Below are 18,050 nucleotides of genomic sequence, written 5' to 3'. Positions count from 1 at the left end.
CCTTAATAAGATACTAGCAAACAGAATACAGAGGATTATTAAGAAGATCATCCATCATGACCAAGTCGGATTTATTCCAGAGATGCAAGGGTGGTTCAACATACGAAAGTCAGTGAATGTAATACATTATATTAACAAAGTCAAGGACAAAAACCATATGATCCTCTCAATAGATGCAGAAAAAGCATTTGATAAAATTCAACACCCATTCATGATAAAAACCCTGCAAAAAATTGGAATAGATGGTCTATACCTCAATTTAATAAAGGCTATTTATGAAAAACCATCAGCCAACATCATATTGAATGGCCAAAAACTAAAAACCTTCATGTTAAAATCAGGAACAAGACAAGGATGCCCACTATCGCCACTTCTCTTCAATATAGTTAAGGACATGTATTATGGCCTGAATGTTTGTGTTTCCTACCCCAAAAATCCATCTTTTGCAATTGTATGTAGTTTTAGCTGGCCCGTCTTTTGTAGTATTTGGAGGTAGGGTCTTTGGGAGGTCATTATGCTGAGATGAAGTCACAGAGGTGGAACGCCCATGATGGGATCAGTGCGTTTATAAAAAGGGAGATCACAGCTTTCTGTCCACGTGAGGATACAGCAAGAAGGTGGCCATCATCAAGCCAAAAAGACCTCACAGTGCTCTGAATCTACAAATCCTTCTAGGACTGTGAGCAATAAATGCTCATTGTTTAAACCACCCTATGATGCTTATTTTGAAATAGTAGCCCATATGAAATAGCACACAAGAAAGCCCCTAGTTCAAAATTTCCCTTAGGTAATCTCCCCCCAAAATGACTATTCAAATCCAGTATTACAAAGGAAACTAATAAATCAGCACAGTCAACAGGATTAGTTTAGTTATAAAAATTTTCAGACCTTGGAATTTTAAGTATGACAATTGAATGATGAAAAATTGAGAAGGGTGGAACCTTTAAATCTTGACAGTTGTGGCTAGGGATTTAGCTCAGTGGTTAAAGTCTGCTGCCTGCCTCTTAAGAGCAAGGGCCTAATTTTGATTTCCGGTACAAAAAAAAAAAAATCTTGAATCTTGACAGTTATCTATGTAATATTTTTCAAAAACACAGAGCAGGCCATACCACACAAAAATATAGCTTTCATTTGGCTGGACATTCTACCATTACAAATATTTTACAACAATTTACTGTGAAGAATTTTATTAATTTATATTCAAGCATTATAAGGAGGTTATATGGTAGGAGGGACAGAGAAGGGGCAAAAGGGCAGTTACCATTAAGGAACGGTACATGTCACACAGACTGAAGAAAGTAACAATTTCCATCAAGAGGTGAGTAAAGGAAGTACGGTATTTATACACAGTGGAGTTCTACTCTACCATAAAAAAATAAATTTGAGTCATGTGTAGGAAAATGGATACACATTGAGACCATAATGTGAAGTGAAATAAATCAGACACACAAGCTTAAATATCGTATATTTTCTCTTAAATTAGACACCCAAAACATAAACAGTTAATGAATAAAATAAAAGATGGATAGTAGAAAACAGATCTTTTGTAAATGAAAAGGGGATCAAAAGATAGAGGCATGGCAGGGATGTAAAAAGAGTTACAATATATTTATTATGTACAAGCACCACTCCCCATGCTGAATGTAATCATTTTGTATTTCAATATGTACTAAATTTTAAAAGAAAAAGACAAATTAAAAACTTCAACTACACCATATTTTCTAATGAATCCTGTTTCATTGTTTTGCTTTGATGAAGCCTTACAATAAGATTCTACAACTTATTTAATATCTATCCTAAGTTCACACACACAAAAATGAAGAGACAAGATTATTTTTATACACTGATTATTAGTATACTAAAATCTAAGATTATTTGTACTATTAATATATGATCACAACAATAGTATATGCAGTATAAGATATGCATTCTTATAATGTGTAAGAATATATAATGAAATAAATCTGTTAAATACTGTAATTTTGTACAATTCTTAAAATATTCATTTTTCCCCAAAATAATGTAAGATATTTTTCCTTTCAATTTTTAGGTTTATAGCTATGGATAATTTTTTAAGAAAGTATGACTATCAGCATTACAGAGATATTTTTATTCCTCCTAAGCATTTATCTTTATATTTGAAATGTAGATATCACTCTCATAATTAGTTCTAATGATCCATGTAAAATGAAAAGTAGGCAAATAACAATCTACTTTAATCCTTGCTGGCAATTTTATTACTTTAACTTGAAATTGTTTTTATTCTGATCAAAATATTGAGAATTATTTCCCATAATAATGTTTGTACTGAAAATTAGAGTTCTCTTAATCATAAATTAAGGGATATTGTTTCTCTTAAAAAATAAAACATACTTCTCTTTCTCTGGGGAAAACATTAACATATATTAACAGAAATATATAAGAATGTGAAGTGAATTACGTACTTTAGGAAATGGACTTTAGAAATCATTTTAATTTTGTTGGGATTATCAATTGCTTTGAAAATCTAATCAAATCTATAAATTATCACTTAAAAACTATACATGAGTATAAAAATCCTTATTCGCAATCCATCATGCTATGGTCCATGAAGATGTTTGTGGAAGTCTATTTCTCTCCTGAATTTCTACACAAATATTTGTATGCATACATGGTAAACAACTAGTTTTATACACTATCTACAATCTACATTTTCACTCTTCCTTTTAGATCATCCTGAAAATTATTGTCCAATTCAGGGTCACACCTATCAAATTTATCTTGTTACATGTTAAGGTCAGGCATCTTACAAGTAGAGAGTGGATTCTGAATGCTAAATGTGTTCATAAAGTTAGTTGGATGATGTTGTCTTTTATTCTTGTAATCATTAATTTTAACAAACCAGCTTTTACTGTTTTCCTGGCAGCTGAATAAGATGGTCAGTAGTCCAAATAAAATAATAATAATAATAATAATAATAATAATAATAACAACAACAACAATAATAATAGCAGCATCTAACACATATATTTATTGCATCTACTTATATAAGTAAGATATAAATGAGATTTAAATGGCGAAAAAAAAAAACCCAAACTGTATTGGAAAGCAATTTATGTAAAGCCTCCTAGACAAGGTTATTTTTTCTTGGACACTCAGCTTTTCATTGATGTTTTATATGCATATAGATGCCCTTGCAAGCCAAAGCCCCAGGTATCATCTCTTGAGGCCAATACTAGCCAGGACATGTAATCCACGTACAATGCCTGCAGTCATATCACGGATGTTTTGTCAACCCATACATTCTCAATCACTTTGCTGCACACCGGCTGTAATGCAACCTGTCAATTTGGCAGGAACGAGAGCCAGGAAATCCCCATGCTACCTTCTTGTCCACTATGCAGGTACTTTAATTTGGCACATTTAGGAACCAATAAGGGAGACTGGAGTCAAGAGTCATTGATATTCAATTCCTACACAGGAACAATTCTTCATGAAGAGATTCTGATGTGTTCCACAAAAGCAGCTCACATAAAATGTGACTGACATATATAACATGTAGACATATGTTCATCTGAAATGTGACAGGTGTGCATGAAGATCTGAGTATATGGAGGCATACATGTATCCACATGAAGTAAAATCAGCATACTACCACATACTTATAATGCTACTGCAATCAGTGGGTTGGAGACACGTTTTATGCTAGGCAAGAAAATAGGTGAATAAGTAACCCTTGTGGAAAATAGGTGATTTCAGTAGCCTCATACTCACCATGCACATTCTATGAATGAATGCTTGAAGTTCCTCAGACATACTAGTCGTGCCAATATGTCTTTATAACTGGTTTCTTATCACTGAAACACTGCATTTCTGTGAATGAACAGATCTTCACTTTTGACAATCAAAGAAATATGTACTATGCTTTTTTCCTCTTTCTATTCATTTGCTTCTAGACAGGATGACCTGTGCAAATATTATAGCTTAAGAGCCAGTAATACCTTTAGATATTGTTGTAACTGCTAACAATGTGACAAAATGACTTCCCAGGACCAGCATATTGTGCATAGTAGATCTCTAACATCTCCTCTTAAAAAATGTAACTTTTATATAATGCCTAAATCCCACAACTACTCTATATTCAAAAGCACTAAACTAGCTAAAGAGCATTATTTTTCAAAATCCTGTATATACACCAGTATCAAAGTGGATTGGAGACAAACTGTATATATCATTAATTGTTTGAAGTTAAGACAAAAATAAATTTGGATTTGAAAAGTTTCCTTCTGTACTAAGATGTCTGTATTCAATGCCTTAAATCTATTTTTTTACTAAATTGTGTCTGTAAAGTTGCAATAAAAGCTGAATGGTAGCCCCAAAATTAAAACATAGAGAAAGTTGTACTTTTCTTAAAAAAAAAAAAAGAAACATAGAAATACAGGTTTCAAAAATAGAGTTTTAGATCATTCACTATTAAAATTAAATTAAGTTGATTAGTGCATGCCATTGCATCCTGAGCCACTGTGAAGGGCATTATATATAGTTTGCCCTTTGTATCCACGGGTTTCTTATCTGTGGATTCAATCAACAACAGATCAAACATATGCAAAGAATAAATTATATTTTACAGAACATACAAATACTTTTATTCCTCATCATATTCCTAAACAATTCTGCATAATATTTATGTACATAGTATTTACATAATACTTATGTACATAGCATTAGGTATTATAAGTAACAAGATTTTTTAAAACATTTGGAAGGATGTGCATATGCTATATACAAATAGTAAGCCCTTTTAATAAGGGACTTGAGCATTTGCAGGTTTTGCTATCCACAAGGGTTACTTAATCCAACACCCCTCACATACCAAGGGACTACTGTTCCTGGAATGTTTAAGAGATTCTATAACCGATAGAATTTGCATTACCATGTGTCTCCCATGGTAGACTATGAGTGGTTGTGGCTCATGTCTCCTTCAATTTAGCTTCAGTATCTAAATTCCAAACACTTGACAGATGTGCAATCATATTTCACTAAATATTTGTTGGATACATGCTACAATTTGGGTCTAGAATGCTCTCCAAAGGCCCACGGGTTAAAGGCTTGACCCACAGGCTGGCACTGTTGGGACTAGGTGCTGTAAGAAATAGAGCCCAGGGGGATGTCACAGGTCACTGGAGGCAGTGCCATCAAAGAGGATTTTAGGATGTCAGTCTTCACTTTCTCTGGTTCCTGGGTGCTATCGGGGAAGCAACTTCCTTTGACACCCATTACTGCCTTTCTCCCTTGCCAACACCTTAAAAGCAAGCAAGCCAACGAATTAGGCACTGAAACTTTGCAAACAATAGGCAAAAATAAACCCTTCTTATAATTTGATTTTCTTAGGCAGTTTATGACAGGGATAGAAAGCTGAGTCACACACAATGCATAATAATATATTGTGTACATTTAAATTTAAATAGAAATTTATGCCAGTTTAAAGTTCTAAACATGAATTAAATTTTGCTGAAAATGGCAAATAAACAAAGCTATACATATTCAACTAGAGCATAATTCTATAAGTCAGACAAATGCAGGTTTGAATCCCAACTCTGCTTAGTACCTACACACTCCTTAGCCAGTTAATCTCACCGAGCCTGTATAAAAGGAAAATAAAGGCCAATTCTCACATGGTGGGTGTAGCCACATATACATGTATTTATAGTAATGTTCACCCTCCACTGAATGCGCAGGAAAAAGTAGCTACTCTTATTACCATGAAAATCATTATCATGGATATTAGCTATCAGTTTTATTTAACAGAATAAAACTTTTCAACCATAATATTGATTTAAGGATGAAAATTTGTGAAATAATAACTTTTAAATGATAATCACAGTGACACTGTAAAAATTCTTAAGAATCTTAAAGCACAGGATTAAAAAAAATTCCTACTTAGGCCAGCCTATTTCTGTGTTAAAGTATTAAACATCATCAAGAGTACTGCTACAAAAGTTCCTTCACCTAAAAGAAGATATATTTAATAACTCAAATGTGTGTTTCTAGTTTACTGAAGAATGGTGTTTGGTAAAGGTAATCTTTAAGGCTTCTAACATTTAAGTTACTCAAATACAACAACATATCTGTTATTATATACACATTGCCTTTGATTTCTCTAAATTCTTCATTGTTAGCCTATATGACCAATTTTCACTGACTAAAGAGCAAAAAAGAACCAACTTTCCCATGTCAGATGCTGAAGATCAATAGCTCTTTCCCAAAGTTATAGCATAATTAAAATGTGTAACAGGAATAATTTTCTCTTCAAACCCTAAGGCTAAGCCTAGAATTATTGACTAAGTCAAAGTTATGTGGTGTAACATTTTTTTATTATGTCTATGGATAATATAAAGGAGTTATAGCTTTTACATTTAATTTGTTAAGTTAGGAACACTGTAGAGGAAATAACTTTAGTATCAGCAAAGCATCACTTGTTTAAAAACCTTTTTAAGGTATATTTTGTAAAACTAAATCTATATTCCTTAATATCAGTTTTTGGTCACCTAAAACTTCAAACTGAAGGTTAATGTTCAAAACATTCTTGAATGTAGTATAACTCATTTAATTCAAACTTCTTCTTCAGAGCCTTATCACTCTCAATGAAAGTACCAAGAATGTGGATATGAGGAAAATACGATAAGGATGTGAGGGTAGGTAGGACTAGAGGAATCATGGTACCTCAAATAAAAAATTCTGTGTGTATCTATGAAGTTAAGTAAATTTTTGTAAAACACGGTATCTGTAGAAGAGCAGATACATTAGTCATGGACTTGGTTCTTCAAGAGATATTATATTTTTCAGTAATAATATTTAGCAGTCACTAAGCTTTACATATAGATACAAATTATAAATTTGTGAAATACTCTCTGAATGTTCAATTTTTTAAAAAAATGGTGGTACACCTGGGAAATACAGTGATCAATGGAGAAAAATATGTTGTGATTTATACTCTAGCTTTGTCCATGATGGGCATTTAGTAAAAGCCTTTTTATAATTATTTATTTTTATCATGATTATCATTGATGATACTAATAACCTGATACAAACCTTGATGCAAGTCATTAACTATCCAAGGTTCATGAAACCTCTGCATGGTTAAACATTAATCTAAACATCACTCCACAGATTTATAGATCTATCACAACTATGGACAGTAGTTTATTTGAGTGCTTTCTTGCACAGATAAGGAGAAACCATTAAAAAAATATATCCACAGTGAAGCTTGAGCTTTCCATTATTTTTAAAAAGGCTTATGGATCTGTAATAAAATGAAGTTTTCTCTTCTAGTAAATTACACTCCAGTGGCTTAAGAGTCTGAAGAGAAGTTGCTGCAATAGGTGAAGTTGCTGGAATAGGCTACTGAGGGTTGTATCACACTATGAATTCTTAATATTCTGCAATATTAATCTCTAGCTAAATATACAGAGAAAGCACACACAAATATACACACACACATATGTACACCCACCACCTAGATTATTACCAGAAACATTTCTGTGAAAAATGATTTAATAACTACCTGCATTTTTTTCTGTTGCTTTCCCACATTCACTGACACTCAGCTACCTTCACTGCAGCTGTGGCTGACCAATCCTTTGGTTTATCTTCCAAGAATTCAGCATCCCACACATAGCTCCCCGCCACAACTCTTGCCTGAATGAACTTATCTTTGTCTACAAAACTACAGACACACTTGGCAGGAACTCCATCATCCATTCTTTTAGGTACCTCAGTAAATCTGTCTTTATACTCATTGTTTTTCCTCTGAGAAAGAAAAATCTGTATTTTGTACTTGTTAGAGTCACTCAAATAATCTAAGTCTATCTCAGACATAGCCCTGCTATTTTAATACCTTCTCTCTGAAATTGGTTTCTCTTTTGTAAAAACAGCTAATTATATTTCCCTTATAAAATGATTAAGAAGTGACTACCTATTAGCTTCTTTCTCAGATTTATTAACTATGGTAGTTTCTCAGGGCTCTGTTATATTTCTATTTTAAGAAATTTATACTTTAAATCAACAACTGTATCTTCCTCTTTATTTCTGGTAATTTCCAAATTGTATTCTTTCTTATGTTTCACCTTAATTCCAGCCTTGAATCTACCAAATTCTTGCTACTTGTCTATTCTGTCATTTGATATATATATATAGTCTTTTTATATAAAATTTCTTACCACGCATTTCCCTCAGAACTCTATCATATGTAATCTGTCACCCACATATCTTGTTTATATGTGCTCAAACTTCAGCATTTACGATTATTCTTCTTGTCTTTTTAGTCTCCCACCAGCTTTGCATAATCTCACCTCTTCACAATATCATCTACTGTTTATATCTCTTTATACTTTTTTTCCCCCAGTGCTGGGGAATAAACCCTATGCCCCACAAATGCTAAGCACTCTACCACTGAGCTACATACATCCCCGTTTCTATACTTTAAAAACTTTCACAATTTTCTCTATCAAGATGTAGGATTTTAAATTAAATCCTGGCCATTTTTGTCAAGACATACCTCTTACTGTTCAATATAACATTTATAAAGTAATCTCATTTTGTTTTACTTCCCTAACCTGTTCTCCGATCTCTATATCAGTTCTCTAAAACATCTTCTAAATCAGTTAAGTATATTATTCTTTATCATTCAAGCCAGATGCTTCATTTTTTAGCAGTCTCTTTCTCCTTCCCAATTCAATACAAGTAAACACTAATAAAACCTCAAGTATTTCTTTTCTTCAGCTGCTACACCATTACATGGACTCTTCAGCTCTTCAACACAATGAGGCAATGGGGGATGATGGGAATAAAGCTGAACGGTAAAATAATGATGGCTATGCTGTTATGATGATTGAAGAAGACATTTCAGTGTATATAAATGCAATGGACCACTCTGATGTTGAACATAAATTATCTTTTAATCTTCAAACTAGCGAATGAGGTATATATCCTCAATATACACACAAATAATTTTGAGATTGTATCCTTCAAAGAACTTGTGAAAGGCAAATGCCATTGCACTTCAAGTCAAGAATAATCATATAAAACAGATCATAAAAAATAAAGACATTAGCGTTTAGATGCTTCACAATTATTTCCAACACAAGATTAAAGTATCAGACATCTCCTCTCCAAATAATCATTTCTATCCTCATAATTTTTACACTATTAGATGCACAGCCAAACATCAAGCCAAATCCCACAGGATCGTATTTCAATCACTTTAAAGTAGCCTGCTATAATCAACAAGTATTAGCCCACACTTTGATTATTCCATAAATGTGGCTTCCTAAATTTTGTTGTTTCTAGTTTCATTTTCCCTTGACTTTCAAACTTAGTATCTGAGAACTCATGTAGGTAATCGTGAGTAGAATCACTGCAATAGAGAATTAGAGTAAATGAGGAGGAATAAATTCTAGAAATTTTGAAGAAAGCACCGCTTCTAGTCTCTTGAAATAAAGTTTATATGTCAATTATTAGTCTTCTATAAAAAAGCTCTTTCAATATAAAAAAAATTATTTATCAATGGTTTCTTAGTAAAGACTTTTTATGTTATATTGTTTTATACTTAGGTTAAGTGCTTTCACTTTATGCATAATTTTCATGTTTGAATAACTGTAAATTGCAGACACATAATAATACAATGTATGTTATGTTTGTTCTTGTCTGAACATAGTCAATTTACACTTGTTGAAAACATAATTTGTGCTAGCTATGATTCCAGATGATAGAAATATAACAACAAACATGTCAGCTTATGGAGTTTCCTATCAGAAGAACATTTTAGTGTAGGGAAATGTGCAAGAGGCAAATATATAAAATAAAATGGTCCATGATGAAATAGTGAAAAAAATCATATATTAAAACAGACTGGCTACTTTGGTTTGTGAGCCTAGGAACATATGGCAAGACTGAGATATTTCATTTGATAACTTAATGATAAGAGGAAACATAACTAGGAAGTTCAGTATGAATTACCACTACAGTTGGGGCTCAGCATGCTGTTTGTTGATGGAAGAGAAAAACTGTTGTCAGCATCAAATACTCTTAGTATATTTTGGTTTTAAATTACTACCAAATTTACTAGTTCTTTCCACTTATTAAGGTTACCAAATTAGGTAAATGCACATTTCATATGAAGAGTGGTTTTTCAGAGATTCTATTGTATACATGTTTACATGCCAATGTTATCACACATTATGTTAGTAAATTCAATAGAATAGTTTGATAAATGACAGGGATATTTATAATCCCTATAAATATAAGCAATATTGGGCTGGCGATTTATTTCAGTTGTTTCAGCACCAGCCTCACAAGTGCAAGGGCCCAAGTTTGATCTCCGGTACCAAAAAGAAAAAAGAAAAAAGAAATATATATATGCAATATTGTAGAAAAATACGTTGTCATAAATTCACATAATCAATTGGTAAATCATAAAGTATACAAGAATGAAAATATTAGTACCTTCTTAGTAAATGCACTTCTTTCTATCCTCCAAAATTCCTATCTATACTTAAAATCTTTAAGGCAGGGATATTACCTCACAGCACAGATTAATGTCGCTATTATCAATGTGAATGCATTATTTATTCTTACTCTTTATACCACCCTCTCCACACATCTGCCACACTGACTATACTGAATCCTTCATTAGGCAAAAAGAATGAACAATACCTACATAAAATCCAATGGAAACTTTAGAAGAGAAATTTCAGCCAGAGGATGTGCTTATCATTTAAAAGACCCATTTTTATGTCCTAAAATGTTAACACTGTAAACATTTAATTCCTGTAAATATTTCATATTATAAATGTCTTTTTCCCCATGCTGCAGTACTGGGGATCAAACCCAGAGCCCTTCACATGCTAGGCAAATGTTTTACTGCTAAGCACACCCAACCCAACTCTATATTTTCCTATTATTTTGATTTCTCTTCCTTTCATTTTAGATTAATTACATGTTTGAATTTTTTTACATAAATGTTTGATGGTATATTGGCTTTAGAGATCAAAAGGAATTTGTCTATTTCAAGGCTTTGAGGTGAATTAAATATTATGATCTTCCCTTTCTCTATAACATTTTAAACTGTTATCCTTGGTGTTGCCAAAGGAAAACTAAATGGGCTTGATACCTGTCATCTATAAAAATTATCCTGATTTTTATCACACTATCTCATTAAGAAATCTATGCATCTCTTGAATAACTAGTGTATTTATTTTTACGGCATAGATCTTGAAACATATCTCGTCCTTTCTCTTGGCTGCAAGGTAGCTTGAAAGCAAACTCGTTACCTGTTGAGTAATTCTTCAGGATGCCCCAACATACATTTTGTATATTGATTTTAATTCATATAATTTTAACTTGATTTTCTATTATATGTTCTTATTTGCAGCATATATTTGAAAAATATTTTTTACTTTCAGTGAGAAAAAATACGACAAGTAACATAGGTATAGATACAATTTCTATGCCTTGTTTCTAGGGTACTTTTTGTCAGGAAAGTCTTCATTTCTTCTGGCCACTTAATCTAATTTATAAGTTTCCAGTGTCAGTTCAAATTATATGTTCTCTATGAAGCTAGATAAATTCTTAGATTCCTCTATGATTTATTTGATATCTGTCATTATAACAATATCAAGAATTGGCAAGAGAGGAAGCAACGTACATCTTTTATGACAAAGTGCATTTGTCCATCTAAGAAACCCATTACCAAGAAATATGGATGTGATGAAGAATTTTTTCAAGATTTATCAATAGTTTATGAAAGAAGGGAATTGTATGTGATTGCATTAAAGGCCCATAAACAAAGAGAAAAATAAAATATAACGACCCTTCGATCCTCTCTGCTTCTCATGTTCTGTTTTCAAAGGAAATCACTTTTAAGAAAACAAAAGAATCATAAAGATGGAATGGACTTCAACAGTTTAATCAGTTTGCAAAATCCATCATTCGCCAAGGTTTCAAGCCACACAGCAAAGTTGATTGTGTTGTCTAACAAGTGTACATGTATACCATTCACATTTTTATTATATATTACATTAAATTTGGTAGCTGATTTTCCAAGCATTTTTTGAACTTTTTTTAGTAGATAAGATTTTATAACTTTTCCTAAATCACACTTATTTTTTAAAAATACACAACATATAACCTGTATTATACTGATGAGAAATGTAAAGAATATAGGCAGATTGCTTTTCACTATGAATTCCTAAACGCACCTATAAAGCGTTCAACTGTAGGGATAGTTAAGTATGTCTATCAACAGAGCAACAAACAGCCGTGTCAAATAAAACTGTTTACACATATATTTCCTGAAGAGAGATTAGAAGCTCAAGGAATCCACTGAAGCTCAATGCCCTTTAAAGTGTTTTCATCCTAATGACATTTTCTTTGTAATCCTGTTAGTTGCTCATTTTTCCTTCACGTATGTATCAAGTGAAATACTTTCCAATAATAAGTCAAGCATATGCTCGGTTAATAATCCTCCCAAAATTAACTGTAATAAAAAAAAGGTTGGCTTACTGTCCTAGTCAATTAGCTAAATTTGTTTAAACTCTTTCCAAAATGCAGAGAATAGCATACAATGTAATAATTATATGGCGTTTATACACATATAATCATCAGATTATTACTGCACCCTTTGTTCCAGTTCCTTAAGAAAAGGAAAGCACACTCACAGAGCTCCAACCTATTAAATGTATGGAAATATTTAATTGTGTTATTAATAACAGTGTTTAAACAATCACAGCATTCTATAGGCATGTATCACCTTTTCTTCAAGATTTTACAGTGACATCAAATGAAACTCAAAATAGTTTCCTTTGAAATACTTTCAGTGCTATAAAACATTATTTAATTCATTGAGATTAAAGCTTATTTTTAAGACTATCTAAAAGTCCAAGGACAAACTATATTTTAAAGTGTTTAAGAATTGGCTTTTCCCCCAAGAGCAGGTTTTAACCTCATACTGTTATGAATCAGTTTTAACTCATGTTCTATTTAATTATATAGCGTGCCATTTTATTTCTAATAAAGATCATATATCCATGTTGAAAGACATAGGCAAAAAGGGTTCATAGGCTCAGTTATGCTCATTTCAATACTTCTTGTATTTTACTTCAGATTTCATCTCCTAATCTCATTTCCCGTTCTGAGGATTCTCTCTGCCTTTTACCTGAGAAACAGTCCTCTCGTTATCTTCACACGCACCTTCACTTAACCTATTTACTTAGGTCAAACTTACCTGGAATAGCATGCCTGGACACTTTCGGCAATTTTACTTGTTCCAAACATGGTCCATTTAGTTCTTAGTTATGAGATCTCTCCAGCAAAACTTCTGAAAGCTTCAACTCCTAAATGCCCTGTTGCCGCAATATCTAAATTTCAACTCCAGAATGCCTCAGGTCTTCGCATGTTTAAACCTATCACTAAAAGTAGTGAAAGCCTTGTTCATTGAACACATAGAAGTAAAACAAGAGCTCCTTGCACTTCTCTTAATTAAAAATGCCTTGAAAGTTCCGTAGGCTGCAAAGGAAGAGTCACAAACTGGTAAATCTTCTTTGAGTTTCAGAAAGATTTCAGGACACTCACAGGCATGAATGCAGTGGTATTTTTTCCCACCACAGAAAGTAAACATTCACACCAAACCAGTACAACAGGTTGGAGCATACAGTACTACTACCTTTGGGCTGCAACAGATACCTTGTACACAGACACTAAGGCACCGTCCTGCCTAGATCGTTTACTTTGGTAGCCAAGTAGAGTAAAGTTGGTCTCTTAAAAGACTATTATGAAAAGCACTATATATACATGTGCCTATGGACTTTGGCTGGCTTCTCCTTGTAATGAAAGTTATCTAAATATTGCAAAAGCACATATAATTTCTATGTAGTTAAAAGAAAATCTAAGCCTGGACAAACCAGTTCTATATTACCCTAACCAAATATTAGGCAATGCTTTCATGGTCATAAATGCAAACACTGAAAGATGTCACTATAGGAAATACTTATAAGATTAATTTTCCCTTACAAAATTGGAAAGTAAGTGCCTCTAGGAAATAAAGGGCCAAATTCTTCTATAAAATAACAGGGTCTGAGAAGCTAAGGTGGAGACATGGGTTCTATCAACTATTTCTGGGAAACTAAGGATAATGTTAATTTAATAGGATCTTTGCTGCTCTACAAAGTATACACATTAGAGGCCTGGGATTTAGCTCAGTGGTGTTGCTGCCTGTCTCACAAGCACAAGAACTAGAGTTCGACTCCCAGTACTAAAATATCTATATCTATATCTATATAGATATAGATATAGATACACACACACACACACACACACACACACACACACACACACACACACACTAGACTTGAGGTTCTCTAAGTTCTTTTATAGCTCAAAAATGCTAATATTTTGCAGGCATTTCTCTTAGCCTGACAGTCAAATTCTCCAGTGATGGAGATCTTTCCTCCTGTTGATTGATATCATTGGGGCATGGTTTCCTAGAGATACAGAATGAAGAAAAATTGAGGTTGGAAGAAGAGCTATTAACAGAAATGCTAAAAAGGCAGCCACGCAAATTATGAAGTAGGCACGCAAATATGAAGTAGGTAATGTGCGCTGAATAGTACAGTGAAGATCCCAGTTAAATGGAGCTCCTATCACAATTTGGATCCATATTTTTGAGAATTCAAATGATAATTTTAATTTAAAAAACATCAAGGGTGAATTAGTATATCATATACTTTATAAGGAGATGAGTATCCTTGCTTATATTATATCTATTATATATTATATTATTTACACACCCATATAGGAGAAAAAGAGAACAGAAAAAAGTTCTCAGGGACTGAGCTCCTGAGGAAGAAGGAACTCAGGAGGTCTATACCCAGATGATGACACACTCTTCGCTTTTTAATATTCTGACTAGGACCTTTGCAACCTAATAAGAATACTGAAAAACAAACAAAACACATGTTCTTCCAGGCAGAAAAGAGGTAATGTTTTAATACAGCAAAAAACAGATCTGAAATCTTTATAGACCTACCAAGGATACATTTCAAGTCTGATAAGATCAGAGGAGAACAATATACTTCTTATTGAAAAATTTTCTCAGACTGCACAACGGAGAATACCTCAGGAAACAACCACTCTCCCAAGCGTTCCTCAAGTACAAAAGGGTTAGAGATCTATGCAATTTGTTCTCTAACTTACATGATGATACTGAAATTATCTGCTATCCTATTTGTTTTAAATTTTTTGCATGATTTTCTGATATGTACTGTTTATTAAACCTGAAATAAATTACATTTTATTCATACATATGAATGAAAGGGCAAGCCACCTCTATACTGTAAAGTACACATATTGTTTAAAACCTCCCTAAAGGTTGTAGAGACTAAAAAGAAACAAACAACAAAAAATGCCCAACCAGAGATGCAATCTATACACATTCTTTGACTTTGTTATAGTTAGTGAATCATACCCATTTCCAACATAAAGAGAAATGATAAAGGAAGGGAAATGGGATCTGTTTGTTCTGTGATTTATTTCAGTTCCTAAACACAGACAGGTAATGTATGAATACAACATAAGATACGTCATCAAACATTCGTATGCATTTATACACATCATTATTGTTTGAATAACACTAATAATTTAGAAGTTTCTCAAACACTTTTCAATGGAAAAAACATTAGAGACAAGGTATATGTTCTAATCAGGTACATGATACATTTTGGTCCGTAAAACACAAAAAAAAGTTAATAGAATTATGCTAACTGAGCCTTTTATCTTATTTTTCTTTGGAAAGTACATTAAATTATTCTTTATTAATCTTTCAATTTAAAGATACTTATAATAACATTTATACAGTATTTCAAAATATTTAGCAAATATACAGAGAGGAAAAAATAAGATTCTCAGAGCTTAGTAACATTTTTATTTTAAGCACCTAATGGAAACTGAAAATTTTAATGTTTTTTCTTGCTGATATAGTTTTTGTAGTTTCACAAAAATGTAATTCAAATGTATATAATTATCAAGGATGTTTTAAAAAACATACTTTTGGTAAAATTTCATTTATAAATGTGGTATATAATTTAGAAGCAAAAAACAATTAGAAATTATTTCAATAAATATGAATTAAGCCTATTTTCTTTTTTTAAGAAAAAACTTTTCTCACTCAAAAAATTGAAATGTGATCCACATTGTATTTGTTTCCACAACAAGCTTAATTTCAGATGTCTAGTCAAGCTAATGTCAACAAAGCCAATCCCTTCAAAGGACAAAGGTATCTGATTAAGTAAGACCAGTAAAATAAACTGTTCTCCCCAAGAGATAAGCTCTTGTCATAGCCCCTATTTTCAGCCTTTAGAAAATGGTTATATTAAATACAAGGGGTGTTTTGCTGGTAAACCACAGAGATAGCAACACCTGATTACAAATAAAAATTCCTAAGTGAAATAAATAAGTCACACATGTGTAAATACCGAATATTTTCTCTGTTGTGTATAAACTGTAATAGTACATAAAATCCTAATGAGATAACTGACATTGTGAAATGGGAAGAAAAGGGAAAGGTGTAGGTGGACAAAGGTATCTGATTAAGTAAGACCAGTAAAATAAACTGTTCTCCCCAAGAGATAAGCTCTTGTCATAGCCCCTATTTTCAGCCTTTAGAAAATGGTTATATTAAATACAAGGGGTGTTTTGCTGGTAAACCACAGAGATAGCAACACCTGATTACAAATAAAAATTCCTAAGTGAAATAAATAAGTCACACATGTGTAAATACCGAATATTTTCTCTGTTGTGTATAAACTGTAATAGTACATAAAATCCTAATGAGATAACTGACATTGTGAAATGGGAAGAAAAGGGATAAAGGTGTAGGGAAAGTGGGAAGGGTAGGGGAAAGGTAATAAGGGAAAAGAAAAAAAATGTGAGAAAATGAAAAGAAGGAAATAAAGTGTTTGTAAATGGGGAGGGGAGAAGGGGGTGAATGGAGGGCAGGGACAAGGGGAAAAATCAGAACCAAGACCTGTCATGTAAAGGTACAAGATCCCAATAATGAATGTAACTGTACTGTATATCTAAAATGTACCAATAAACTCAATAAAAAACAAATAAAAATTCCACAAGTAGAGAAAAAACGTCAATATTCTGTCAATGTTGGAAGAGTTTCAGTATAAAATACATTTTATTGTCCCATTTCTTCAGCATTATTCTGGTGACTAAAAGGTTTTTTCTACTTTTCACCAAATTTGTGATTCTATCTTGACCAAGTTGTTGGACACAACAGAGACATCCTGCTTCTGAATCAAAACAATTCCAACCTCACTTCTCCACCTTGATATGCAGTAGGGTCAAATGCACGAATATGCACACATATGCATGCACACACATACACACACACACACACACACACACACACACTTACACACTCACTGTTATCAACACTGCTTAAATTTCTGGCCAAAAACACTTCAGTCTGCTGGTACTTACCTTGCAAAGACGTGTTAGGTGATTTTGCTTCATTCTCTCCCATGTTATTATTTCTTTTTAAAGGGAGCCAAGCAGTTTCAGGTTGTGTCAGTTACCCTGCAAGCTTCTTGACCTTCTGACTTTCTACTGTAGTATTGTAACAGTATACTACCTGCTGTCCTCTGTGAATAATTACCATTCTGCTTCCTGAGTTACCTAGCCTTGCAGGACCTGTTTTACTATGAAGTGAGATCACATCTTTTGATCCAATGTACTACTATTAACGCGTGCTTCACAAACATGGCTTTGTTTCAGTTTTGATATTAACTTTTAATTCGGTGCTTTCACTCTAGTCCAGAAATATATTTACATGTTTTCCCCAAAGAAGTGACCATATTACCAAAATATGCTTCAGAGACACAGCTTTATTTCTTCATGTTTTAGTGTTTTCAAGTTTGCTTGTCTTGGAGAGTAAATTAATATTTAAGCAAATTATGCAACTTCCATTTTTTTAATATAAGGAAACGAGGAATAGAATGGGAGTCTGTTTG

General features: G+C 32.7%; 1 protein-coding gene across 3 annotated transcripts in view; it reads right to left on the bottom strand.

Moving 5' to 3' along the window:
- Positions 1–17,751, bottom strand: part of Naaladl2 (N-acetylated alpha-linked acidic dipeptidase like 2) — an 853,454-nt gene extending 835,703 nt beyond the window's left edge. For 2 of the 3 annotated variants that reach the window (XM_010632422.2, XM_010632426.2), the window contains exon 1: positions 17,521–17,563. Coding sequence is in view for 1 of the 3 variants with exons in the window: in XM_010632423.3 (XP_010630725.1) it covers positions 17,521–17,563 (43 nt within the window). In the remaining 2 variants the exon portion in view is untranslated. Of the gene's footprint in view, positions 1–17,520 lie in introns of all 3 variants that reach the window. The other variant, XM_010632423.3, reaches the window with a different exon arrangement.
- Positions 17,752–18,050: the final 299 nt, after the last annotated feature.

Source organism: Fukomys damarensis, unplaced genomic scaffold (genome assembly GCF_012274545.1).
Source record: "Fukomys damarensis isolate Sample0158 unplaced genomic scaffold, DMR_v1.0_HiC HiC_scaffold_12, whole genome shotgun sequence".
Lineage (NCBI taxonomy): Eukaryota > Metazoa > Chordata > Mammalia > Rodentia > Bathyergidae > Fukomys > Fukomys damarensis.
The sequence above is the reverse complement of the archived record's forward strand: the minus strand, read 5'-3'. Positions and strand labels throughout refer to the sequence as shown.